Raw genomic sequence first — 25,150 nt, 5'->3', positions numbered from 1 at the left:
ACTCAGAAAGGAGTCAGCTCTACTTTTCAACCGGGTGCAAAAGCTGGTAGAATTAATTACTTTGGGTTGGAAGGTGACAAATGGGCACGGAACGATCTGCTTAAAAAATGCGTTGTTCTGGAGCGCGCAAAATAACGAATCGACCGATGCACAGACGAAATTGAAGCGCCATGGCGCCCCTACCTCCCTTTATTGGTACTATCATCTGAATTTCTAAGCGATAACGATTTCCCAATCGCGAAAAGCACCATTTCCATGTTACTGTAATCCCCACGCGATAGCCTACAACCACCACATCCTCGATTTTCCATCAAATTTAACATCTTGTTTCCTCGACCGTTTTGGATCGGCAGCTCCAAAAATCTACATCGCTAACTAACATGGACCTCTTCAAGTGGCTCTCGATTATCCCTGACAGCTAGTACAATCGTGTTGAAAACGAAACATGAAGTTTTATGGGATTTTGACCTGCAATGAGTCCAGGTAAGAACTGCTCATCAGGTTGTGGGACAACGAATCCGCCTTGGTCTCTAATAAATTGGAAGGCTGAATGGACGCGATTGGATCAGGTATCGCCATGTTAAGTTCGGAGTTATTAGTCAGAATGTCGAATACCTTAACACGCAAATTTCCCGCCATAACTAGTCCACGCAACTAAATGAAGCGTTTGCTCCTAGCTACGGCGATAATGGATTCCCTCCATAACATTTCCTCAGTAATGCAGGACGCCTTCCATTTTCGTAACTTGGAGCAACAGCGCAATCCAATTTGAGGGCCTGGGGCGGCTCAGAGCTCGAATTTATAAAGCCTGGCAAGGATACACCGGCCGCTAAATCCGGTAGGACTGCCCGATAAGTTCCCATTCGACTGAATAAGTTTTGTAGCGAACAACTCCTTGCATAAGTCCGTTATCATCGATTTCTACCTCTTGTACAATATACCACGCCTGTCTTTTGCCCGAGGAAAGATGACAAGGTGTCTGGCGATTGGTCCATGCGAGAAAAGCTTCTTTGCTCCCGCATAATGTCCCCTGTCTGAGCTTTTTGCGATTGAGCCGGTCCTCGAAAATTAATGGGCCGAGTACCATAGAGTGAGTTCAATAACCCAAAGACTACATCCCCGCTGGCTCCAATGTTCAGGCGAACACCGTTGTCAAGTGACATGTTCCGTAGCATCTTCCGCAACTCCACCGACTGTAGTATGGTCGCAATTACTTCAAGTCGAAGTGATTGATGCGCGCTCCCTTGGTCGGGTGGGGCGCGTGGGTTTCTGCAACGAGCTGGAGGGGACCTGGAATTTATAAAGCCTTCCTGAATCCAATCTCTCGACCCAAGTTTTCTTTATCTTTCGTCACCGCTGGAAAACTAACATCTCGTTACTCCTTTGGTCCTTCAGCGCACCTGCCCGCGACGTGACTTGCTGCGAGAGCTCCCTATCTGAGTGAATTGTTATAGTGGTGTTGTTGGAGGCTTGCATGAGGAGCTTCTCCTGGAGCTGGCGGTCTTGGTCATGATAGTCGGCCGCGGTGGCACCATAGAAGTGGCTATTCGTTATTTTGATAATATCCGTTTTGGTTATACTAAGGTGTTAAAAGCGACCGTCATGAGTCCAGGCCCCGGCAGGCCGACACCGAGGTGGGTGTCGTCGGCCAACAGCGGCGCGGGGGTCTCGGTGTGCTCGCCGGAAACGACGACAGCGTTGCCGCCAAGCAGTCCAGAAGTGAAAACAATTACACAGTAACGAGTGTATTCTCTGTATACTGGTGAGGCTGCTCTGCAGCTCCCTTGGATCATCTGGCTCACCTCCTGAGCCTGGTGATCCTGGATCTGTTGGATCATGTGAGCCAGATCCGGGCCAGTCTTTAGTCAGCCGATTAGGTAACCAATCACCTGACGCATTGCTTACTCCCATGAGGGACTCCTACCGTATAAATAGCTTCACGTTTACTTTGCTATTAGAGAGTAGGAGAATAGAAGTTAAGGATCTCTATATCAACTAGCCAATCACTGCTTATGCCCCGATATTGTAAAGTCTGACAGATCATTTCATAATCCTAGTGATCCAATCTGATCACTTGATTCCTGATGATTCCTTTGGGTCAGGTTAACCTGGTGTCGTCCCACCTGGCTTACTTAAGAGGCCTTGACCCCGCAGTGTCTGTCACGGCCAGGCATACATTGGAGAACCTCAGTGTATTAGGCGCTATCGACGAAAATTCTAAACTGAAGAGAAGAGAGAAATTACAATCGTCGACGCGCTCAAGAGACGCGCTTAAATCCGGAGGTAGTGGATCCTTGTCCGATCCCTGGCTCGGTGTGGAGCCGAGTCGTAATTCTGAGGGTAGGTCTAGGGGCCTGATCCTCACGTGATTCTGAGGGTAGGTCTAGGGGCCTGATCCTCACAGTGTCGCCAGTGTCGCCGGGTATTCTTAATCCGTTACAACCAACGGTCGTCACAGTACAACGCACTCCGTGCATTTTAATTCTTTAATCAAGTCGACTACCTCCATGCAAGCGCCCCGCCCGACCAACCAAGGGGCGCGCATCAATCAGTTGATTGTGGCATACCAGTAAGGGGGCCCAGACCCTGAGGTCGTGACCCCGCGTTCAGCTACAAAGGGCCTATATACACCCTATTAGAGGCATGAATCTCTACGGACGATTCTGGCTCCTTAAGCATCTCTTGAGGCCCCAAAAAATTATTAGCTATCTTGAACGTATATAACCCTTCTAAACCTGCAATTCGCACCCTTGTTACGTCGGCTCACTTTGGATTAGGAGAGCGGACAGCTTTTCGTCACCGCCGACCCTACTTTTATTTTGACCATCTCCTCGCTCCCCCGGCTATAGAGAGAATGGCTTATGCAAGGACGAATAACTCTAACAGTGCCGATATTTATCGCAAAAACCTCTTTGCTGAGGGAAGCTTCAAATATGTCTGGCGCGGCGTTTACAAAGAGGGCGCAAGGGCGGGCCAGGATTGTGTGGCAAAAGAGTTTAAGACGGGCCGTGTGTTCGAGGATCACTATTTCGACGAGGAGCTGAATGTGATACGCCGCACCCAGAGCATCATAAACAATTGGCACGACGAGGGCATCATCACCCAGCGCATCTTGCTAAATACTCCCGCGATCTGGGAGTACGAGGATAGCCGCCACAAAACCTTGGTCGAGCCTCTCATCCAAAACTTTGAGAAGTTCAATAGCAATAGCGGCTGGACCCCCAACGACGGGGACGTTTGGGCCGAAGCGATGCAGGCCCTGAGCCACTTCTCGTACCATAACTCGGGCGGCCAAGTCGTCCTGTGCGACCTCCAGGGCGGCTCTTACCGGGATGGCTACATTCTTTCGGATCCGGTCATCATGTCCCAGGTCCAGAGCTACGGTCCTGCCGACCTCGGCCCCGACGGGATCCGATCCTTTTTCCAAAGGCACATCTGCGGGCGTTTCTGCAGGCGGGAATGGACCAGGCCGCGGGTTATTGGCAGAGCGGCTATCCCGATGAGGCAGGGAACCACTATGACGACTGTTCCGATGCGCCGAAGCCGATATCCTCTTTCTTCCCTGGCAGAGTGACGATATCACTGGTATGCCCCTCCACAATCATTTCGAGTCGAAGTGATTGATGTGCGCGCCCTGATTGGCGGGGTAGGGCGCGCGTGCACGGACGAAACGCGGTCGAATGTGATTGAAGATCGGAGATATTAATTACTTCAACCCAAAACGTGGTCGGAATAAATCACGACGAAAATCCTCGCGACAAAACCGGGGATGGCGGCGGTTCGGGCGTTATTGTTAGCTTGTCCATATCTTCGAGCTCTTCCTGTTTATTAGCCTCTTCTCCATTATTATTATCCTCCAAAATTTCCCTATTACTTTCCTGTGATTTTGTTACGATCAAGGTATCGGGTAACCTGTTCTTAGGGTAAAGTACAGTGGGTTGAAGCAACTGAGCGTCTGACGGGGTAACTGGGGTTCTCAATGACTGGGGGTGAAGTTATGATCGTTCTCAAGTAAATATTGAGGTTAACTAGAGTTTGATTGCTGCTAAGCAATCCTAGAATCGAATCTATTTACACGGTAATAAGCGTGTCCTTATATAAACTATGTTCCAAAAGTGATCTCTTTTGAAGGGTCTCTGATCTCAAAAACTCCTCAAAGTCTTCGGAGATCAGGTTGTAATCTTTGAGATTATCCCTTGTCCGCTTGAGATCGGCTGTTTTGGCGGTCACGTGCTATTACGTGGTTTTGTCTTTACGTAATCCTTGTTTTGCCGGTCGGTGATTTCTCTGGGCGGGTGTCGTCAGGAGGGGTGTGACCCCGCCTGGCCTCCCTGGTACCGGCCCAACTGTCTGGTCGTAACAGTATTCCAGTGAAGATTTCGTATTTATCGCCAACGAGTCCTCCGTGGAGCGCAAAAAGGGAATTGAAAGCAAACATCCTGTTGCAACTCCCGGGTGCGGTATGGAGGAGGACTGGGTTGCGAAGATTCTCAAGATCCGAGCCGCTGATGAGCACCACGTATACGCCGGGGCGATGCAGCAGGGGCTACACTAAAAGATGGAAAAGGGCAGACGATTTTCGACGTCTATATATGGGCATTACAGGACCGTTGCGTACTGGTTTGGTGATTTCAAATTTTTTGTCAGATATGAGGTGGACGGTTATTCCTCCCAGTTGGAGAGAGAGATCAAGTAGTACCCTTGATTACGAGCTGTCTTCGTTGCAACTGTTAAAGCCATCGCCGGAGGCGTCACCTAAACAATTCTTCCCAGTCGGATGTGGTGGCCCAGCCATCCGTTACTTCATTGCGCTGCGCGTCCCTGCCGAACGCGTAGCTCAGCGGAATCAGCTATTCTCTATCTTCGACCAACCAGTCTTATTCATCGTTCCCTGGGAACCAAATCCCTCACCAGGTCGCAAATAATGGCCCACCATATTGAGGCGCAGCGACGTTGCAGGCATTGTTTAGTCTGGACGGTCGCAATAACTGCGGGGAAACTATAGTTTAAATGCTGCATGGCGTTTACAGCTGCTCTCTTTATACGTGATATATTGTCGCAGTTTTACCCACCTTGTCCAGTTCGGTCATACGGCCTTTCTCTGGCGCTGTTGGTGATTCTTCAGTTGCATTGCAGCCGGCATATTTCGTTGGTAATTAGTGAAATGTGACTAGCTTATTTCCCCGACAGAGCTGAACGGACTGGGTTGCAATTTTCCGTTGCCTATACTATTCTGGAATGCACCCCTGCTCTTTGTTGTGCTTGGGCGATAAGCAAGGATCTCTTGCGAGGATCCCACGCAGCGAGTGGCCAAAATTATCTTCCTGGCTCGATACAAATTATTGGTTCCCTGGTAATTTAAATGCTTTTTAATCTTCCGGAAAAAAAGGCAGAGTTCGGGCGCCATCATCAAATCCAGCGTTGCGTCACGAATGTATTGTGAGAGGGGACGTAAATAACCCCGCACTTGGGGTAGGTGGGCATAAAAGGAAACAGCCACAACAAGGTTACTACAGCGAACCACCGCCTCCTTAACCTTCTCTAGCTTTTGCCCATATTACCAAACTGACTTTTACAGATTTATCCCTGTGTTTTTGTCGCCAAATGAACGAGATGGCGAAATAGAAAAAGTCTGCCGCTGTTATAATATCGCTGGCCGCGAGGTTCTGGATAAACGTGCGGAAACAAAAACCCTAAGCACTTTTAGCCCAGCACCAAGGACGACATATGTTTTACGTTAATACAGCGGGTGGTGTGAAATCCCGAACTCTATCACCAACCCAAAACTTGAATGGCCCTTAGTAGCAAAACCTTCAAGCATCATTAACCGCAAACCGGGCACAGCAACCCCGACTAGGCATTCCAGCCGTCCCAAACACCCATACAGCACAATTGACGGTCAATCACTATCAATGTTATCACCTTCGTACCCGCTCTCGGAAGCATTAGGCATCGCCGCCTCAGCGTTGGCACTCGTCGCGACCGCCGTCCCACCGTTACTATCGTCCTTCTCTGCCTGCTTCGATTTCATCCATAGCACCGTTCCAGCCGATCCAGCCATAAATCCCCCTCCGGCCTGCACTGCTCCGAACACAGTCGCAACTCCGTAGCCTCCCATAGCCGCGTTTTGACATGTGGCGAAAAGTAAAGGGGCAACCACGCTGCCTATACCATTTTGCACAATGGCTGCGATGCCTCCTATGCACCAAAAGTAAGGAAGTAAAAGTTGTATGTTAGCAGCTGACTGAGTATTGATTGCTTTTTATCCCTTTTACTTTTTTCTTTAGCCCCTCTAATCTCAAGAGCCAGTCCCGATTTGCTCTGACATACCTGCAACAGGCCCCGACGCGCTGAAGCCGAGAGCACCTAGCGTCGGAATCGCAACTAGAGCCGGGGCGGCAATCATAGTGACCCCAGCTGCCCCTGCAATAACTGCAGCTGCTTTGCAAGGGTTTGCGGCCGCCTGGGCTGCGGCGTCAATAATTCTTTCTCCGGCTTTCTCGCCCATTTTTTGACTTGCATTGGCTGCTTTGCTTGCCATTATGCAGGCCTGTTCTGCCGCCCCGGGAAAGATTTCCTCGACCTTTTTGGTCGCGTCCTTCGAAACCTCCAGCGCGGTGTTCAGGAGAACCTTGGAGGCTTTTGTTGCGGATACGAGGGCCATATCGAGGAAGTACAGTTTGGTTAGTGTTGGAATTCGAGTCTCTAGCCTGATGAATGTGTATCACGGTGCGGGAGTGTGATTGTATTGGATTTCCGTAGTTATAAGATCACTAATGTAGGCTGATGGAGCGGGCGGTCACTCGCCATAGGGCCGCCTCATTCTTCGAGCCGGCAGACCGATGTTACGATCAAGGTATCGGGTAACCTGTTCTTAGGGTAAAGTACAGTGGGTTGAAGCAACTGAGCGTCTGGCTGGGTAACTGGGGTTCTCAATGACTGGGGGTGAAGTTATGATCGTTCTCAAGTAAGTATTGAGGTTAACTAGAGTTTGATTGCTGCTAAGCAATCCTAGAATCGAATCTATCTACATGGTAATGAGCGTGCCTTATATAGACTATGTTCCGAATGTGATCTCTCTTAATCTGTTTGATCTGTGATTCTCAACTGAGATTCTACAGATCATAGAGATCCATTCCCTTGGCCGTCACGTGAGGTCACGTGAGATCTCGTGGCCTTGTCCTTAGGTAATCGTATGGGGGGAATGGCGCAGTGGTTAAGCGCCATGGCTGTTACTTGAGTAACGTAGGTTCGAATCCTGCTCCCTCCACCTCCTCCCCGCTTACCCGTGGCAAGGATAACCCGGCTGGCTATCGACAACAACCACCCGCCTGTGCCGTCGAGCCCACACTTGTTGGGAACTTCGTCTCCATGGCTACAAACGACCGACAGCTCCGCTGTTTGGACACAGGCCCCTCTCGATGAAGAGCCGTCAACTGCCGTCAGACGAATCCTCCGTGCGCCTGAAGGCACGGGGTCGCGTCAGTGAACAAACCTGTAAGCAGGACCGGGCACGAACCCGGTCAGGCTCGATTCGCTTCTATGCCCTTGTTTTCCGCTGTGTAAATAGAGAAAATAGAAAGCGCGCCGAGATACCCCTCGGGAGGTTGCTAACGGCCGGCTAATGAGCCGGGCCGAGCCCGGCGTTAAATATTACTACTACTACTACTACTACTACTAGCTACAAAACTTAGCCGCCGCCAAGTACGACAAGGCGGTGGAGGAAACTTCCCATATCCAGGACGTGCTTGATTCGATACCGGATATCTATGGGCTGACTCCCGACTCTGTCCGGACCCTTCGCGAGATCGCAGTTATGGCCGTTCGCATTAAGCTCGGGCACCAATCTGCCGCCGCTTGTGCTAGAAGCTCGGAGGGTAGAAGCGAAGCTGCTGCATACAGCGTAATGGCACTTCTGGACACGGGTGCTACTGGAACACTCGAATTTATGAAGGACTTGCTAAGCTCTTATATCCGAGCTCCTTTGTTAGGAAGCTGTTTCAACTGTAATACTGAGAACTTGCAGCCTGCGGAGCCTTTGCAGATCAAATGTCTGAAATGTGGGAAGGGCGGGGCGACGCCGTTATGGAGAAGATCGGGGTATAGGATCTCGAAATATAAGCCTACAAGTTGAGGAAATCCTGAAGATGAACGATTTGACAGGGCGTACACTTGGCCATGGTAATATAGGGAAAGGCAAAACCATTACAAAAGGCATGGTGTGAGGGACTAAATTGACAGTCTTTGTTTTTTTAACGTGGTTTTATTCCCACTTGGGGCTGTGCTACTAAGGCAAATAATGCAGTGGTAGTTAGCTGGGGTCTGATTTTGATCATTTACCGTGCTGATCTTTGCTTGACTTCACCTTCCCACGCCTCCCCGTTGCCAATGCTCTCATTGGGCTCATGATGCTTATCAAATTAAGCGTACGTTCAACTTTGGAGTAAAGTTGGGCAAAAGTCAAGCGTACTAACCTTGTTGTAAACTCAAACAGATTGTTATCCCATCAGCATAAGAAACCCTAAGTTCCGTTAGCCCCTTGGCCATCATCGTAGGACATGGCGCTGGGTCCAATGCCGTCTCTCGTGGCTCTTTCGGGCATTGTTTTCAGAGGTTTCACCGGGACTATATAGTATTAGCATCCACTCTTTTGTCTCCCGACTCACTTGCGGCTGAGCCAGTGACGGCGCCCTGAGCAGGTACTTTGTCGTGATCGACAGCAAGACTCGCATGCCCATGCGCGCTGTTTTGTGCCCCTTGCCCTTTCCCGCGGTAGGGCGATGTTCGAAACCAAAGACCCGGGGTCCTCCGGCCGTTCGCTACCACAAGACACTTGCAAACTTGCCGAGACTAAAGCGCCATGGTTACCATCTGTTTTCACAACAATTAGGTGTAGGTCACGATCTGGCCCCCGCGCCGTGAAGTTAGAATCTGGGATTTATTTTGGTCAAACATTGCGTTAGTTATTCTATGGCAAACAGTGAAAGGGACTTGACATCTGCCAGAGTATGACCACAAATTATGTCAGTTCACATGCGCTTCGTTTACTCGTTGGCTGTCGGTACTTTTTGTAAGAGGGCCAGAAAGAACCTTTTTCGAACTTTGGTTGTTCGCTAAACTTTGGGACATCAAGGTTTTGTCTTTGTCGAGATAAGAATGCGATTGTAAAGGGCCAGCATATTATTGTTTTATCGTTATGGAGCAGTGTGATATCCAGTCACCGAGGTTTGTTAAGCTTCTAGCCGTTCTCTCAGTCCTTTGGTGCTTGCTCTCGCACATGAAAACCAACAACATGTTGTTGGATAGAGTTTCTGTATAATGGATCTGGCGGCCCGGTTATTCGGCCCACACGCATTCAAAATTAAACTTTGAAGTTTATAAATTCTGAGCAACACAAAGTGTGTGATCGCAAGCACCAATCACCTACTGATCAACTTACTTATCCAGCCTTTTGTAATATTTGTCTTTGTTGGGATATCAGAGTTTGAACTTTAGAATGGAGAAGATTTATATATGTTGCAGATTGCACACTTACACGCACGCGCGAGCAGTGACCAACTGCACGGTCGCGACACAATGGAGCTTGATCTATGAAATATCGCATAAGATAACTTAAACGATGGGTCATCGATTGGCCTTTCTTCGCCTATCAAACAGGGTCGTCACATAATTAGGGTTGTGAACACCCGTCTTTTTAAAGGAGTGGGGTGAACCCAAAATCATGACTACACCTAATTAGAAAGTGCTGGCGCATGCAAGTGCACTGTATCAATTTAGCATGTGCGGTAACTCTGGTCCTCTGTGGGAGGTGCCGGCAAAGCACAAGAAGACGGCATCCCTTAGTCTACGCCTTCTTTTTCTACCGCTAACATCCTTAAAACCTTGGAACTATCATTAACTGTCATCAGGTTCACTTCTAGTACCAGTGAGGGTCGATAGGCTTACTTTTACATTCCCCAAACCGCATACCAGCCTCATAGATAATTGGAATCTACAGTCTCTACGCTTGGCTATGCCAGGCTTGTCACATCAGGGCAGTGACACCGCTGAAATGTCGCTAGCCCCAGGGAGCCAGACATTCAATTCCCGGAGAATCTTCTGGTTCATTTGGAGACGCCACAGCAGCACCTCAAAAGGTTCAAGGCGGAGCTGGTTCCTCTTGAAAGCGGGCCTTACTCCGACATATATATTACCTTGTCAAAGGCGCTTCATCACGGAAGCAACACCTATAGCATCCTGTCGACTGCCGATCAAGACATCGTTTATGAGGCTCTTAGACAAAGGTGTCACTCCTCCAGCCAATGGCCCCGTTTCATATGAATCCTTTCTACTTTGCTCGCACGCGCCAGAAATTCCGCCCCCGATTTCCAAAGGAAGGACCCAAGCCGGGGCTGGCCCAGATGCTCCCAGCGATATGGTCGCCGACGATTTTGTTTGATCCGTCACTTGGAACGAGCTTTTCGCCACCCGTAACCCTGTAATAATGTAGACGGGCTTCTTGCCAAAAATGCCGCTGTTAATGTGTTTTTTGACGGGCTCCAGCCTGGTTATCGCCTTCAAAGCATCTCTGCTGATTGCTTTGCCAAACGTTTGTATTTCGAGGTCCACACTCCCGAGTAGCCATTCTTTGTTGCGTGAAAGGCCAACGCTCGTCGTCGCGGAAGCCAAATCGACAAACTTGGCAAGAAAACTGATGTTTGCAGATCGGTTAGAGGTTTGGGAATGGACATGGCTGCGCTCTTGGAGGATATCGATTTCAGGCAGGTCGATTTTGGGCTGCTCGCTGGAACGGAGGGAAGCTAGGGCGAGGGTGGGGTGGCTGGGATGCTTGATCACCGTTCCCAGAGCGAGCTCCCCGGTCGGACGAAAGGTAAAATCAGGCGGGAAAAACCACGTCTTCTGAGCCATTGTCATGAGAGCAACCCGGAGGACAACTTTGGTATAGCAGCATCGATAAAACGCGATTGAGCGACTCCATGTGGTTGGGAGCAAACAAAGAAGGAAAACAACCACGGATGCCCCGCGATTTTAAAAGCGGTAGAAAGCCCCGCACGGTGTAGGGCTTCGATCGGGAGCGATATTATAATATATCATAGGACAGCATAGAGAAGCACATAATTTGCATTTCTGTGCAATAATTGCAGAGTCAAGATAGGGTAAAATAAACAAAGTTGAACACCGTAGAATCGATGGTTGGAAGCAATCAAGCTAAACGCCGAAATGAACATAAGGAGCCCAAAGTGGTTGTTCTCGCTCCAACTCATCGCTTGCTACAGCGTCGATCTGAGCATGTCTCGTCCCACGACCGACATCCGTGGCATCGACCCACCCGTCTCGCAGTGTCCTGGTTGCGTGGTGAAGCGCCCTACTTACACATTCGTCGTCCATTCCTCGTTTCTGCAAAAGTTCATACACAATCCGCGCCATGTCTACACATAATGCATCATCGACGCTCCAAAGCGTGCCGATTACATGGCGGAACCCTGCCAATTGGAACGCGTTGGCCAGGTGGATGCTTTCATCCACAGAGCTTTGGTCGAGAATTTGACCAGTCCCGCATGCGGAAAGGTAAGCAAGGAATGGCGGGTTCAAGGCAGGATTGGATTCCAGAGCCGCGACCGTAAATGGGTCCGAATCCCAATCATCGAGAAGCAGCTTGCTATGCAGCGGCTCCAATTGATCCGCGCCGCCATGGCCTGCAAAGTGGAAGATTTCGCAGTCCTGTAAAGCCAATGAAAGGTCCGGTTTGCATTTTTGAGGACGTTTGCCCGATATTCCCATAGATTTGCAAGCAGCTAACACTTCATCGATTTCTGCGTCCGCATGCCTGAGAGGTTCCAGCTTTGGCGTGTTTTTCATAGATACGACCACCGAGTGACGAGTTTGGCGGTCCGACGCAGGCTGAAATGGCCGCCTTCGACTGTGTATGATGGATTTGACGGACGAAGCATACGACGAAGCAACCCTGTCGAGTGCCGTTTCCCCAGTGCACTTTAGGTGGTACCCGGCTGCATGAAGTGGAAGGTGGGATGCTATGCCAGTAGGAATCCACCATATGTGGGGCAACTGATCGGATGACGAAGGTTTGTAAAACCCCAGGGAATTAAGAATAGGATTGACGACCGAGTCCCAGAGCCACTCGAGCTTGCTTAAAGTTCCGGGACTTTTGACATGGTCTCGAATGCAGTTTGAGAAAGATGTGGCATCTCCAGCAATCTGATCCTGGAGATACCAGGCCCCGCATTCGAATGCTGAAGGACCAAAGCATCGCATCGGTGCACGTTTATGTTTTAAACAGCGATTGGGCCAGACCGTGCAGCCTCCACCATATCTGCTTCTGAAGTGGAAAGAAGGAATCGCTCGAAACCAGGTTCGCGGCGGATTGTGGTGAGGAGTTTCGAGAGTAGGTCTGATGGCCTAATCCTCACAGGAATAGCCCAAGATATTTACTTTGCGGCTAAAGAATCAGCTACCAAACTTTGGCGAAAAATCCAGCGTATACCCAATCGAATCCCCGTCGATCCCGGACCTACGGCAACGGAGGTTTTGGAGCTCGTACACAAAGGTGTATTAGCTGACTGCAAACAAACCCTTACGATTCCGCAACGCAACGCTTTAGCCGAAAACGCTAGTTATTTGGGCCGGAAATGGCTTAATATATTACCTATCCAAAAATCGAATCGACTAACGGATATGGAGATAGCCGAAGCCGTCCTGTTAAGAACAGGCCTTGTAAGGGCCCTGCGACCGCACGTTAAGTGCAGTCGGCTGCATTTTTCATGCGCGCAGCCAATTGAACAGCGGCGTGACCAACACTTAGAATATAAATAAACGCGAAATAAAGCCCTAACCCCGCCGGATGGTCGCAATTCCCGGCCACACCTTACTGGTGACCTGATTTCCGAAGCTGACCCGGACATTTACCAAGCACGAATTTTGACTGTTCAAAGATAAATCGATAACAAATCAATTCAACTGCAAACCTCAACTGAGCATCAGCTTCTTGTATCCCGCCGGGTCAACCATTGCACCGGCTGCCAATCCAGTTACACTGAGCTGAGAAGGAGCACAGCGAATTGTAATAAAAACCGTTTGTGTGGCAACAGCTTGGCAATCCCGCCTAGTAATCGGCTGCCTTTCGAAATAATCTGCGGACGCTGGAATTGCCGAAAATATGCCATAAGATGTGCGCCGATAGGAACACATCCGCTGCTTTCCCCTTCGCGATGCCACACAGGAGTCGGGGCTGCTGCCTCTCCATGCTACCTTGCCCAGGCCCGGGCTTTTCTGAAAATTCGGAGTGCGAACCATGCGTATGCAAATTCTTTGCTGAATACACGTGATTTAGCGCTAGTGCGTGTTACGTTTTTTGGTGGCCTGAGGCAGGTGAGCCTATGGTGTCCTAACCCACTTCCGTGTTCTTCTCGAGCCCCAAACCCCTACAACCTCCTAGAAAACCTGACTTCTTAGTTAAATCGCCCAACCAAGTCGTCACCGTGGTTAGAAAATGGCGTCGACATTCGACTATCCAGCGCCTCCCCTTCCTTACTACTGCGACCCGCAAGACCTCCCTGGCCCGCTTCCGACGCTCGAAGAGATCCATGGAGCAGAAAAGGTGCTGCCATGCATGTGGTCGCCAGAGGTCAAGCGGATAGTTGTCGTGAGAGACCTGTTTGTCGTCAAGTATGGCGCCACACCGCTTTATGTTGACGGCAACGAAGGCCAAGCGCTACTGGTGCTCCGTGGGGTGCCGACCGTCCCAAAGCTGTACGCCATGTACCACCAGCATGGCAAGCTTTACTTGGTAATGCAGCATCTGCCTGGCACCTCCCTCGACGGTATCTGGGGAGGTATGTCGGAAGGCGAAAAGACAGATGTTATCCGCCAGCTCCGCGATATTTTAACCACTGTACGCAGCCTTTCACCGCCTCCAGTCTTTGGTAGTGTTGCCTGTGGTCCCGTGGCGCAACGCTTCTTCAAGACGCCGAGAAAGGACTCGGCCATCACGGGTCCCTTCGCCGACGAGGCCGCATTCCATGCCGCCATGGGGCTGAACGTAGAGGACGAGTTCCTCACGCGGCACCTCCCCCTTGCCATGGGCCGCCACAAACGAGTCCTGACGCACGGAGACCTCCAGCGGAAAAACATACTAGCCGTCGAAGCCCCGCCGCTATCTATTCACGGCCAGCTTGGCGGTTGTGGTGATAATAACAGCTACAACACAGAGCCGAGGCGGTTTATTATCAGTGGCATAGTCGACTGGGAGGAGGCTGGCTGGATGCCGAGCTACTGGGAATTCGCGTCGATATTCATGTATGCAAACTGGAGCGATGATTGGACCTATAGGTTTGACCAAATTGTCGACGCATATGTCGCAGAGGGGTCTATCTTGATGGTTGTACGCCGGCACTTTGACGGTTTCTAGCCGAAGAAATTAAAGCTTATATGACGGATGAAAAATACCTCGCCTGTGAATAGGCTTTGGGAGATTATAGGATCTCCTGGCCTATCAAGTGATGAACAAACCTACGTACGATCGATCGTATACTGGTATATTCATGCATACTATACTAAGTGACTATCCTACTCCAAAGTCAACACTTCCGGCTTTTGACTGTGTATGGGATCACGTGCAATCACACGTGATGCTGCTTAGTCACCCGGATTGCCGGCGCTGCCGGCGCACAAACCAATCTGCCAACGCAATTGCAGTCAATCGTTGCAATTGTACTAACATTGCTACATTATTATTAGATAGCTAAGTTACTCTGGTAATATGCTATGACCCCGAGCCTTTCCTTAAAAGACGTGCGTGGTTGCAGAGATTTCCAGAGAGCCACTTAGGCAAGCAGTTTAGCCGCTTGTAGAAATATCTAAATAAAGACAGGTGGAATATACGTGCAGCCAGAGTCCCTACCCCTGCAACAGGGGAACAAGTGCAGGAAGAACGAGGATGCCGAGCACGGTTTGGGACGGTGTGGCAGGGGGAAGATGACAGGGTTGCTCTCGAAGTGCAACTAGCAAAGCCAAGTAGCAACACCTATTGGTTGTCCATTGCTAGTTGGCCCGCAAGTTACAGCTAACAAGTGATGGGAAAGGCACTGGGGTCTGCAGGTCGATGATTGCGGCCCAGTAATATTGGATGGTAAAATAAAAAAATTTCGAGCTGTGGCAGGCAAAGTGTGATGGGTATGGGTAGAGGCAGGTATCACACTATCTAGAGCAATGCGCCCATCCCATCGCACATAAATGCCGCGCTTGCTCTCTCGTTATTTCTGGACTTTGTTTCCGTTGCTCTCTGTTCTTACTCATTTATCCTGTTCTCACGTCTCATTTCTTTTTGTACATACACACTCAGACACCTCGATGCGCATCTTTTGCTCGAGGACCATTCAGTTCTTATCATGCCATCATTAAGGAAAGCAAAGGAATCTTCGTCCTCATCACCAGAATAATACGCGGTATTTTTGGCAAAGTTCTCTATCAGCCTAAATGACCCTGACATTCCCGGGCCACGTTATCACCACGTCATCTTCGTCGAGACTGATCCGACCCAGGGATCGGGGATTAAATTTCATGTGATCGGCGACATTACTCGACACGAAGGCATGACTTACGAATCCAGACGGTACCACAACCCAAGCAATTCTACAACCTGCGTCGCCAAGGCGCTGCTCGGATATACCCCCGCCGACGGTTTCCAGCGCCGATGGGACCGGCTTTTGTCGGCCCTCCCCACGCCCCCAAAGCAAAAAGCATACAACATTGCCACCCACAAGACGGAGCTAGTCAAATGCTGGGAACCTCTTCAGTTTTACGAGCCGGGTGAGGAGCGCCACATCCCTTGGAAATGCACCGAATGGACCAACGACCACGCTCTACCCGCCCTGTGGAATGCCGGGGAGATTGTTGAGGAAATACCGGCAGACCCGTCTTCGGAGGACTGGGTTTGGGACGAAGAATATCAGAGATATAGACACTGGAGCGCTGAGAAAAATGAATGGGTCTGGGCACCCGGAGAGTGAACAAAAAGGTTGAGGCGTCACGTATATAACCATTTGTAAGGTAGTAATATTGGGCACCTAAGACGGGCATGTGTTTCGATCAAGGTTTCGGTACATGGTTTGAGGTAGAGTAACTTGGGTCAGAGTATACGCGAATAACTTGGACTGTGTCGAAGATTGGGGTGAAGATATGATCGAGATCAATGTGTAAGAACAGATTGATCGGCAAGTTGACTACTGGTGAGTAGTCATAGAAGTGAAGCTATCTACATAGTAACGATTGTGTCTTCTTATAACGTGGATGTACAGTAGTTACCCCGGACACTTTTCCAACGTGGACGATCCTTCAATTGCAATGGCGTGTTTTTCCCACATCAACAATGGAATCGTCGAATCGCGAAGCGCAAATCATTCTTGCGCTGAATGAGCTCCGATCGAATAAAAAATTGAGCGTTAGGAAAGCTGCAACCATTTTCAGTGTGCCGAAATCGACATTATACGACAGAATAAATGGCGCGACTTCTTTATCTGACCGTCGGCCCAATATGCAAAAATTAACGGAAAACGAAGAGAAGGTGATTGTCCAGTATATATTGGACCTGGATTCCCGAGGGTTTCCGCCCCAGATCGCTGATGTTGCTGCCATGGCCGACAATATCCTCGCCGCGCGGGACGCGCGACTGGTCGGAACTCGCTGGGCAAATCGCTTCGTCCAGCGACGCACAGAGCTAAAAACGCGTTTTTCTCGCGCCTACGATTTTCAAAGAGCTCTATGCGAAGACCCTGACGCGTTAAACGCGTGGTTTCGTTTGGTGGCCAATATAAAGGCCAAATACGGCATCCAGGACTGCGACATTTACAATTTCGACGAAACCGGTTTTATGATGGGTTAAATTTGCGGCCATAAGGTTGTAACCGGGTCCGAAAGACGCGGAAGAAGGAAAAGATTACAGCCTGGTAATCGAGAATGGGCGACTGCAATCTGCTGCATCAGTGGCGACGGTTACAATGTTCCCCCATATATTATCGTTAAAGGCGTCCACCATCTCGCGAATTGGTATACAGAAGGCGATCTCCCCGCATCCTGGCGTATAAAACCTACCCCCAACGGATGGACAAATAACGAAACAGGCCTGGATTGGGTTCAGCATTTTGAAAAACATACAAAATTGCGGACAAAAGGCGTATATCGGATGTTAATACTCGACGGGCACGGCAGTCACCAATCCCCTGAATTTGAGGGCTATTGTAAAAATCACAAGATTATTCCAGTTTGCCTGCCTGCTCATTCATCTCACCTAACCCAACCACTTGACGTCGGAGTGTTTAGTGTCCTGAAGCGGGCGTACGGTCAAGAAATCAACACATTCATCCGGGCCCATATTAACAACATTAGCAAAGTCGAGTTCTTCTTGGCGTTTGCAGCCGCGTATAAAAACTCAATGACAAAAGATAATATGGATGGGGGTTTTAGGGGAGCTGGAATTATCCCTCATTGTCCGGAAGCTGTTATTTCCAAACTGGATGTGAAATTACGTACGCCTTCACCCAAAGAGCCTGCTTTTCCCACCACTGAATCCTGGGTCTCACAAATGCCACATAACCCAACAGAAGCTGTTTCTCAATCAACGCTTGTAGAAGCTCGAATCAGCCGTCATCAGAGCAGCTCTCCGACTCCGATTTTCGAAGCTGTAAAACAATTAGCGAAAGGTGTGGAAAGGTTAGCGCACCAAAACACCCTTATTCTTGCAGAGAACCGCAGTCTTCGGAAAGCCAACGAAGCGCTTAGCAAACGACGAAGGGCCAAAAAAATACGAATCCGCATAGAAGGGTCAGCAAGCGTTCAAGAAGTCCGAGTTTTGATGGCGCAAAAGAATGCGAATGGGCCTGTATACGAAAAAGAAGGCGAAAATAAGGAGGGATATAATGCGCAAACAACGACTAAACGGCGATGTGGAAACTGTGGTAAACCCGGACATAATGCACAAACATGTCAGCAAGATGAAGAAATGTCTGCTGTATATAGTTCCGATTGCATTGTAGTTAATTAAGCAACGCTGGCGTTGTAATTGAAATTGGGAATAAGACCGACCGGAAAAGTGTCCGGGGTACTGTCCTGTCCAGGGTACTGTACATCCACGTTATTGGATAACAATGGTGAATTTGGAGAGGAAAATAGTGCGCAACCTGCGACCAAACGGCGCTGTGGCAATTGCGGTAACATGGGACATAATTCGCGCACCTGTCAGGAGGATGCAGTAATGTCCGATGTTTATAATTCCGATTGTATTGAGGTTAAATAAGCAATACTGGCGTTGGAATTGAAACTGGAAACTGTGTTAAGGTGAAAAACTGATCAGGGTACCCATATGATCAGGGTCCTGAGGATCCACGTTAGGGGAAAAGAATGGACCATAATTCTTGAGGAATATTGAAGACGATGCTCACTCCTTGCAGACGCCATTTTGAATTTGTCTTGATCGATTGGTTGATTTACCTAGTCGCTTCCTGGTGCACGGTACGAATGGGTGTAGGCATAGCACCTCCTCTTGGGTTTTCCTAGTACTTAGCAAAGCCCAACGGATTCTTCAGGCTTCCGGAGAAGCGAGGAACCTTGGAAAACATGGGTTTAACCGTTTTATAACCCGGTATCCAGCTTTAAAAGCCCAACGGCCCCGTCGAATAAAAATGCACGGGTTAATGGCGCTATTACGGAGGTAATTAAACTTTCGTGGCTCTGTAGTACCAATCCCGTTATCGGCGCTATAAAACCCCAAAATCGTTCTGAACCCTTCGGGCTCAAAAACCTTGATGGCAAACGAGCAGCCAGCGTACACAATATCGACGTCATTTCGCTGTCGCTTTTGGGATAACATTATGGCGTCCTGCCTCGTGCTTATTGGCATAGCCCAGGCATATGGAGGGCCCTGACGGAGGGCCTAGCTTTGTGGCGCGTTGGTAGTGAAGCGTCGAAGGTTGAATCGCTAACGTTGCGTACCCCCTGTTCGGCACCCCCCCTGTTCGGCACCCAAAAATAACAACACTTTTATTTTTATCCTCCAACTTCTATTATAAATATCTCGATGAATCTTTCACTTTTGGATTTACTTTTTTCTGATTTTAATTCTCCATTTTCCAATGAAGCAATATACTGAAAAACAGCTTATATCTGCAATTAACGACGTCAATAATGGCAATCCAATTGCAAAAACCTCCCGAAAATGGGGAATACCTAGGTCTACACTTCAAAGTCGACTTAAAGGTTCTCAACCTTATAAAAAAGCACAAAGCCCTTTTCAAAGGCTTTCCACGGAACAGGAAAAGCATTTGGCTGATTGGGTACTTACCCAAACAGCTTTAGGGCTTCCGCCAACGCATCAAGAATTACGCTTTTTTGCCGAACGAATTCTTCAAGCCGCCGGAGAGACAAAAGGCCTTGGAAAACGTTGGATAACTCGTTTTTTGGCTCGTTATCCAATCCTTAAAACCCAAAGGCCCCGTCGAATAGATAACGCCCGGGTTAATGGCGCTACTACGGAGGTAATTAAATCTTGGTGGCTTTATATTACGAACCCGGTTATTAACGCTATTAAACCGGAAAACCGTTGGAATATGGACGAAACCGGTATAATGGAAGGCAAAGGATCTAATGGCCTAGTATTAGGGCTTAACGGGATCCGGCCGTTGCAACGAAAAGAGCCCGGAACGCGTGGTTGGACGACTATAATCGAATGTATATCGGCTACGGGCGTTGCCCTCCCTCCCCTCGTTATATTTAAGGGAAAAAACGTACAACAACAATGGTTTCCCACGGATTTAAGCCCTTTCGATAATTGGCAATTTCATGCAACCGAAAACGGGTGGACAAATAACCAAACGGCTATCGAATGGTTAAAAAAGGTGTTTATTCCGTATACCCAACCTTTAACCCCTGAAAAGCGGTTATTAGTTTTGGATGGCCATGGATCACATATAACGGACGAATTTATGCTTCTTTGCTTGCAAAATAATATTCAACTCCTATATTTACCCCCTCATTCGTCACACGTTCTTCAACCATTGGATCTATCGGTTTTTGGGCCGTTAAAAGAAGCTTATCGACGTCAACTTGGATTTGTTAGCCAATTTTGCTGTTCAACAGTTATTGGAAAACGAAATTTCCTACTTTGTTATCGAAAGGCCAGATTAAAAGCATTTATAGCAAAAACCATTCAATCTGGTTGGCGTACAACGGGGTTATGGCCGGTAAACTTGGTTAAACCACTTTTAAGCCCTTTTTTGTTAGAAAATAGCAAAGCCAACGTTATAAAAGATAAAAACAACGGTTTGCAAAGGGATAAAACACCGGAAAGCCCAGCCCAAAAAATTAACGACCCGTCTTTACTTATTTGGAAAACCCCTAAAACGACCCGAGATATCCGACTTCAACTGCAAAAACTTTCCCAATCCAACAAAACCAACGCTACTTCACGTCTTTTATTTGCAAAAGTCCAAAAAAGCTTCGAAGCCAAAGATACCCTTTTGGCTAGCGCCCAGCAAAAAATCAGCTTATTGGAAGCACAACTGGAGGCAATACGGCCGGTTAAAAGGAGGAGGGTGGTTCCGGATCCAAACGAGCTTTTGGTTAACAAACAGAACATTATTGGACAAGCATCCTCCACCATTCATGGGTCAGACCCACCTTTGTTAGCGATTCACACCCAAACACACCAATAAGCTTAACAGCTGAAGAATTTTCGCCCTCCGGGCGCCGGTCGTCATGGCCTCACCAGAGGTCTCAAACCGCCGCGCGCGCCCGCAGAGCACGCCGCAGGCTTTGCCGCAGGGCCAGGCCGAGTCGGGACACGTATCTCTCGACACGCGCACCGCTAACGCGCCTCAGCCGGCTGGCCGCGGAAGGTACTCCAGCCTCCCGGCCCTGGCCATCAAAACACTGCAGCAGGAGTTGGAAAACGTGGAAACAGTCGGCAGCTGGCTCGAAGAGGTCTTTGCAGCCAAGCTCGAAAGTTTACAGGCCCCGGAGGACGCCGCGCTTAGGAGAATTGTTCTTGAACTTGACGACGTGATCAGCGGCTGGTTCCTCAGTCGCACCCTCCCTGAAAAAGAGCGTTCACGCTCCCCGTCGCGTTCGCCGACCAGTTCCAGCGAAAGGCGCAGCATTTTAATTACGAGGACGGGCACGGCGTCGTCGGCCTCTAAAGGCAGAGGCACGCCCACTAACAAATCGGTCACATGGGCCGAGCGAGCCGCCACGCCACCAGCGGCGGCCCCAACGCGAATTTTAACCCCGGCCACGCGCTCGTACCCGATACGTACGACGCCCGGCAATGCACCTGACAGCTCCGCAACTCCCTCCCAATCGGGCCGGGACCGCTCCCAAGCCCCGAAACGTTTGACAGAACAGCCGTCCAACCGCATCCTGATCCGCGTAAATGACAAATTGCGGATGGTGACGAGGGAGCCATACGCGGTAACGACCAAATTGGCCGAGTTGGTCTCGGTGCCACACAGTGAAATCCCAAACGCCAAGCGTACCCCCACGGGCTGGGGTGTTACGGTGGCCTCTGAGGAAACACGGCAAAAACTCCTCAACCCCAGCGCGGTCAAGGCCATTATGGACGCATTGGACGCGCGGGAAGTCACTGTCCCGACAACCTGGCACACATACGCCGTTTCTGGAGTGCCCCGAACGCTCAATTGCCTGGACGGAAGAAAGGACGTACATGAGGTAATCCAGGAGGAGATTACCGTGGCAGCAGGCCAGCAGCCAGTCAACTGGCATATTTCCAAACATGGTTACGACCCACATACGGCTGAGGGCACGTGGATAGTGTCCTTCCTTCAACCCGTAAAGCCCTTTCAGCTTTTTGGAGTGTCGAAACGTGCGCGGAAGGTTGAAAAATCACGCAAAATTACACACCACCACGACGGTTGCCAGGGATATTGCGAAATACGTCGCTGCGTACGGCAAGCGCGTTGCGGCATATGTGGTGAAGGAAAACATGCGACAGAGGAAGAGCCGTGCAAAGCAGCCCCCAAATGCGTTAATTGCCACGGCCATTTCCCATCCGGACATGAGAATTGCCCTGCCCGACCTTTGGTGGTAAATGGGAAGCTTGAACGACCTTCACAGCGTAAACTTAAGGGGATTCGCAGAATCGGACGTGCCAACCGTGCCGCGATTATCAACGACCGGGCCGAAACGGCCCGCCGAGAGCCAGCACCTGCAATCCCGGTCCTAAGCACCTCATCGCAGCATTCGCAAACCTCGAGCTCCCGATCGAGCATTTCAAACAAAAGAGCGCGGCCATGCGAGGCGGCAGGGGCGGACATCCGTAACTTCCTGCAGGTTGAACAGGAACGCGTGCACGACGAAATCGTTTGGGCAGCCGAAATGGAGGAGGACGCAGCGGCTGCCGAACCTTGCCCCGCTGATGGGATAGACTTGGAAGCAACCCGTCGATTAATATGACGAAATACTCGCTCGGCAATATGCAGCGGGAATGCCTCGACGTAGTTTGGGCCAACGTAGGTAAAAGGATGGGTGTGCATCTGAGCCTATTGGAGTTGTGCCACCAGAGAAAGGTGGACCTGGTTAACGTTCAAGAGCCATGGTGCGGGCTAAATACGATTACACAAACGCACCCGGGCTATGATGTTTTTGCGCCAGTGGACGAATGGCACGCCAACACTTACGAAGCCATGACTGGGCTCCGGCCCCGGGTGCTCACCTACGTCAAAAAGGGGGCAGCCCTAAGGGCCGCACAACGACGGCTACCGCAGGGCCAAAATACGCGGGACATACTCTGGCTCGAAATTAACGGAATATTGTTTGTTAACGTATATAGGGCTCCGGGCACTGAAGCCGCGCTGGAAATGGTATGCAATACCGTGCCAAATGGACCCACGGTGCTAGGCGGCGATTTTAACGTAGCGGCTGCTGCATACCAGCCGGGCCGCGCAAACGCACGCGGAGGGGACCAACTGACGGCATGGGCGCAAGCCCAGGGGATGAGTTTTACAGGAAATATCGGCGTGCCCACCCACCGCGACGGGGGTTTACTGGATATGGTCTTTTCCAACCTCCCCAGCACAATAACTGTGGTTGACAGCAGTCTTTACACAGGCTCCGACCACGAATCCCTTTATACCACGCTGCGGACGCGCGGCGCCCCGCGCCCGGAGGCGGTCAACGTCTCGGTTAGGGACGACCGGCTACCAAAGTTCGCGGAGCTACTTGCTTTTGGCATGCAAGATATGCCGGACCCGGGATCCGCGGCCGATGGTTACGCATTGGACGCGTGGGTAGCTGAATTTACAACTTTATGGGAGCAAGTAACGTGGGTCGTGGGCACGCCGGCGGGAAAAAGGGGCAGATCGGCTCCTTGGTGGACCGAAAACTGCCAACGGCTCTGGACCGAATTTCAGCGGGTTAAACGGAGCGCTGTAAATAGGGCAGACGCCTCTGCCGAGGAAAAAGCCTATACGAAAGGGGTGCGGGCCGCGAAGCGGGAGTACTGGAGGCACCGGATCGACCAACTGCGCGACGATAAGGATTTGTGGAACATGGTGGGCTGGCTGGGAGCCGGACCACGCCTCCGGTCCCCGCCGCTGGTTATTAACGGCGAGCAAGTGAGCGAGCCCTTAGCAAAAGCGGAGGCACTGCAACGGGAGGTGCTTGGCCGATTTTCGGCGGAGGATGACCTGCAGGGAGACCCTTTGGAGGCCTGGTCGCCGGACGAGGCTAAAATCCCTTGGGACACCCAGATTAGTGCGGAAGAGGCGGAGCGCTCCTGCATTGGGGTCACGAGCACGTCCCCGGGCATCGACGGAATTACCGTCCGGCTACTAAAAGCCGGATGGGCTTCGTTGGCCGAGCCGGTGCGCAGGCTCTACCAACGTTGCCTGGAACTCGGGCATTTCCCAGCGCCTTGGAAGAAGGCCGAAGTCGCGATGCTACCGAAAACGGGGAAAAAAGACCGGAGCAACGTTCGATCTTGGCGGCCTATAGCCCTCCTCTCCTGTATCGGAAAAGGCCTCGAGAGGCTCGTTGCACGCCGGATAGCGTGGGCCATACACGGCAACGGGCTCCTTAGCTGCACCCACGGCGGTGCCCTACCCAAGCGATCGGCGACGGATCTGGTTTGTGCCCTCGCCCACGATATCGAGCAGGCTTTAGCTCGCGGGGAGGAAGTTACCCTTGTCGCATGCGACGTCCAAGGCGCCTTCGACGCCCTCCTCCATGGGCGATTAATACGGAAAATGCGGAGCCTCGGGTTCAGTAAAATGCTCCTCAGGTTCGTGATTAACTTCTTAAACGGCCGCCAGGCCCGAGTCCGGCTGGAGGGTACGACCACGGGCTTTAGGCGGCTTGGGTGCGGCACCCCGCAAGGGTCTCCCCTTTCCCCGATCCTATATATGCTGTATTTGGCGTACCTCGTTAAAAACGGTGCGGAGTGGCGATTGGCATACGCAGACGACGTGCTCACATGGAAATCGTCACGCTCGTTGGAGGAGAACGTACGTTGGCTGGAAAATAAACTCCGGGATATGCACGAAATTGCGGCGGAAGAGAAGATCCATTTCGCAGCGGAAAAGACAGAGGTGATTCACATCACTAAGAAGAGACACGGTCGCAACCCGGAAATCCGGATTAATGGTAGAACGGTTACCCCGGTCCAACTGCCGGGCGGCCGACGCGGACAAAGCGCCTCCGGGGCCGAGCGGTACCCGGGCATGCGTTGGCTGGGTTTTTGGTTCAGCCGGCGGCTAGACGGGCGCCGCCACGTGGCCGAGAGGGCTGCCAAAGCAATGGCGGTCGCTGCTCACCTCAAAGGCTTTGGGGCAGTAAGATACGGACCGCCTGCGGCTGCACTTCGCAAGGCAGCGGTGGCATGCGTGGGTTCCTCGGCCACCTACGCAGCCGAGGCATGGTACAACCCAGCGCACAAGCAAAGAGGACTCCTCAAAGCACTGAACAAACCGCTGGTCTTAGCGGCACGGGCAATCCTCCCGGCGTATAAAACCACCCCCTCGTCCACTGTCCTCAGGGACGCAGGATTACCCTCGGCCCGCGTCGCGCTGGCCCACACCCGCCTGAAATACGGCGCCCGACTGAGGCTCGCGGACAAGGGGCACCCCTTTGT

General features: G+C 50.7%; 9 protein-coding genes and 1 pseudogene across 10 annotated transcripts; 5 read left to right on the top strand and 5 right to left on the bottom strand.

Moving 5' to 3' along the window:
• Nucleotides 1-786: 786 nt before the first annotated feature.
• MGG_08682 (uncharacterized protein) lies at nucleotides 787-2,477 on the bottom strand (the record flags this gene model as incomplete). The annotated part of the gene is made up of 6 exons (XM_003711066.1): nucleotides 787-867; nucleotides 942-1,193; nucleotides 1,401-1,436; nucleotides 1,581-1,859; nucleotides 1,925-1,951; nucleotides 2,469-2,477. The coding sequence occupies 6 exons, from the start codon at nucleotides 2,475-2,477 to the stop codon at nucleotides 787-789; spliced, it is 684 nt and encodes a 227-aa protein (XP_003711114.1).
• MGG_08681 (uncharacterized protein) lies at nucleotides 2,391-4,079 on the top strand. The gene has a single exon (XM_003711065.1). It carries the CDS (start codon nucleotides 2,855-2,857, stop codon nucleotides 3,572-3,574), a length of 720 nt encoding a protein of 239 aa, XP_003711113.1. The 5' UTR covers nucleotides 2,391-2,854; the 3' UTR covers nucleotides 3,575-4,079.
• MGG_16548 (uncharacterized protein) lies at nucleotides 3,854-4,963 on the bottom strand (the record flags this gene model as incomplete). Its single annotated transcript, XM_003711064.1, has 2 exons — nucleotides 3,854-4,214; nucleotides 4,873-4,963. The coding sequence occupies 2 exons, from the start codon at nucleotides 4,961-4,963 to the stop codon at nucleotides 4,072-4,074; spliced, it is 234 nt and encodes a 77-aa protein (XP_003711112.1). The 3' UTR covers nucleotides 3,854-4,071.
• Nucleotides 4,964-5,899: 936 nt separating this feature from the next.
• On the bottom strand, nucleotides 5,900-6,664 carry MGG_15416 (uncharacterized protein; the record flags this gene model as incomplete). The annotated part of the gene is made up of 2 exons (XM_003711063.1): nucleotides 5,900-6,198; nucleotides 6,331-6,664. 2 exons carry the CDS (start codon nucleotides 6,662-6,664, stop codon nucleotides 5,900-5,902), a joined length of 633 nt encoding a protein of 210 aa, XP_003711111.1.
• Nucleotides 6,665-7,198: 534 nt separating this feature from the next.
• On the top strand, nucleotides 7,199-7,270 carry MGG_20109 (annotated as a pseudogene). Its single transcript has one exon. The product of its transcript is annotated as a tRNA-OTHER (tRNA).
• Nucleotides 7,271-7,421: 151 nt separating this feature from the next.
• MGG_16547 (uncharacterized protein) lies at nucleotides 7,422-8,134 on the top strand (the record flags this gene model as incomplete). Its single annotated transcript, XM_003711062.1, has 2 exons — nucleotides 7,422-7,562; nucleotides 7,682-8,134. The coding sequence occupies 2 exons, from the start codon at nucleotides 7,422-7,424 to the stop codon at nucleotides 8,132-8,134; spliced, it is 594 nt and encodes a 197-aa protein (XP_003711110.1).
• A 2,031-nt stretch (nucleotides 8,135-10,165) lies between these two features.
• On the bottom strand, nucleotides 10,166-10,998 carry MGG_15415 (uncharacterized protein). Its single transcript, XM_003711061.1, has one exon. It carries the CDS (start codon nucleotides 10,912-10,914, stop codon nucleotides 10,198-10,200), a length of 717 nt encoding a protein of 238 aa, XP_003711109.1. The 5' UTR covers nucleotides 10,915-10,998; the 3' UTR covers nucleotides 10,166-10,197.
• A 132-nt stretch (nucleotides 10,999-11,130) lies between these two features.
• MGG_08677 (uncharacterized protein) lies at nucleotides 11,131-12,273 on the bottom strand (the record flags this gene model as incomplete). Its single annotated transcript, XM_003711060.1, has 1 exon — nucleotides 11,131-12,273. The coding sequence occupies one exon, from the start codon at nucleotides 12,271-12,273 to the stop codon at nucleotides 11,209-11,211; it is 1,065 nt and encodes a 354-aa protein (XP_003711108.1). The 3' UTR covers nucleotides 11,131-11,208.
• A 1,152-nt stretch (nucleotides 12,274-13,425) lies between these two features.
• MGG_08676 (phosphotransferase enzyme family protein) lies at nucleotides 13,426-14,534 on the top strand. Its single transcript, XM_003711059.1, has one exon. It carries the CDS (start codon nucleotides 13,508-13,510, stop codon nucleotides 14,423-14,425), a length of 918 nt encoding a protein of 305 aa, XP_003711107.1. The 5' UTR covers nucleotides 13,426-13,507; the 3' UTR covers nucleotides 14,426-14,534.
• Nucleotides 14,535-15,329: 795 nt separating this feature from the next.
• On the top strand, nucleotides 15,330-16,115 carry MGG_08675 (uncharacterized protein). Its single transcript, XM_003711058.1, has 2 exons — nucleotides 15,330-15,536; nucleotides 15,626-16,115. Exons 1-2 carry the CDS (start codon nucleotides 15,493-15,495, stop codon nucleotides 16,023-16,025), a joined length of 444 nt encoding a protein of 147 aa, XP_003711106.1. The 5' UTR covers nucleotides 15,330-15,492; the 3' UTR covers nucleotides 16,026-16,115.
• Nucleotides 16,116-25,150: the final 9,035 nt, after the last annotated feature.

The sequence above is a fragment of the Pyricularia oryzae genome, chromosome 1, assembly GCF_000002495.2.
Source record: "Pyricularia oryzae 70-15 chromosome 1, whole genome shotgun sequence".
Taxonomy (NCBI): Eukaryota; Fungi; Ascomycota; class Sordariomycetes; order Magnaporthales; family Pyriculariaceae; genus Pyricularia; species Pyricularia oryzae.
This window is presented reverse-complemented; position numbering and strand designations above follow the sequence as displayed.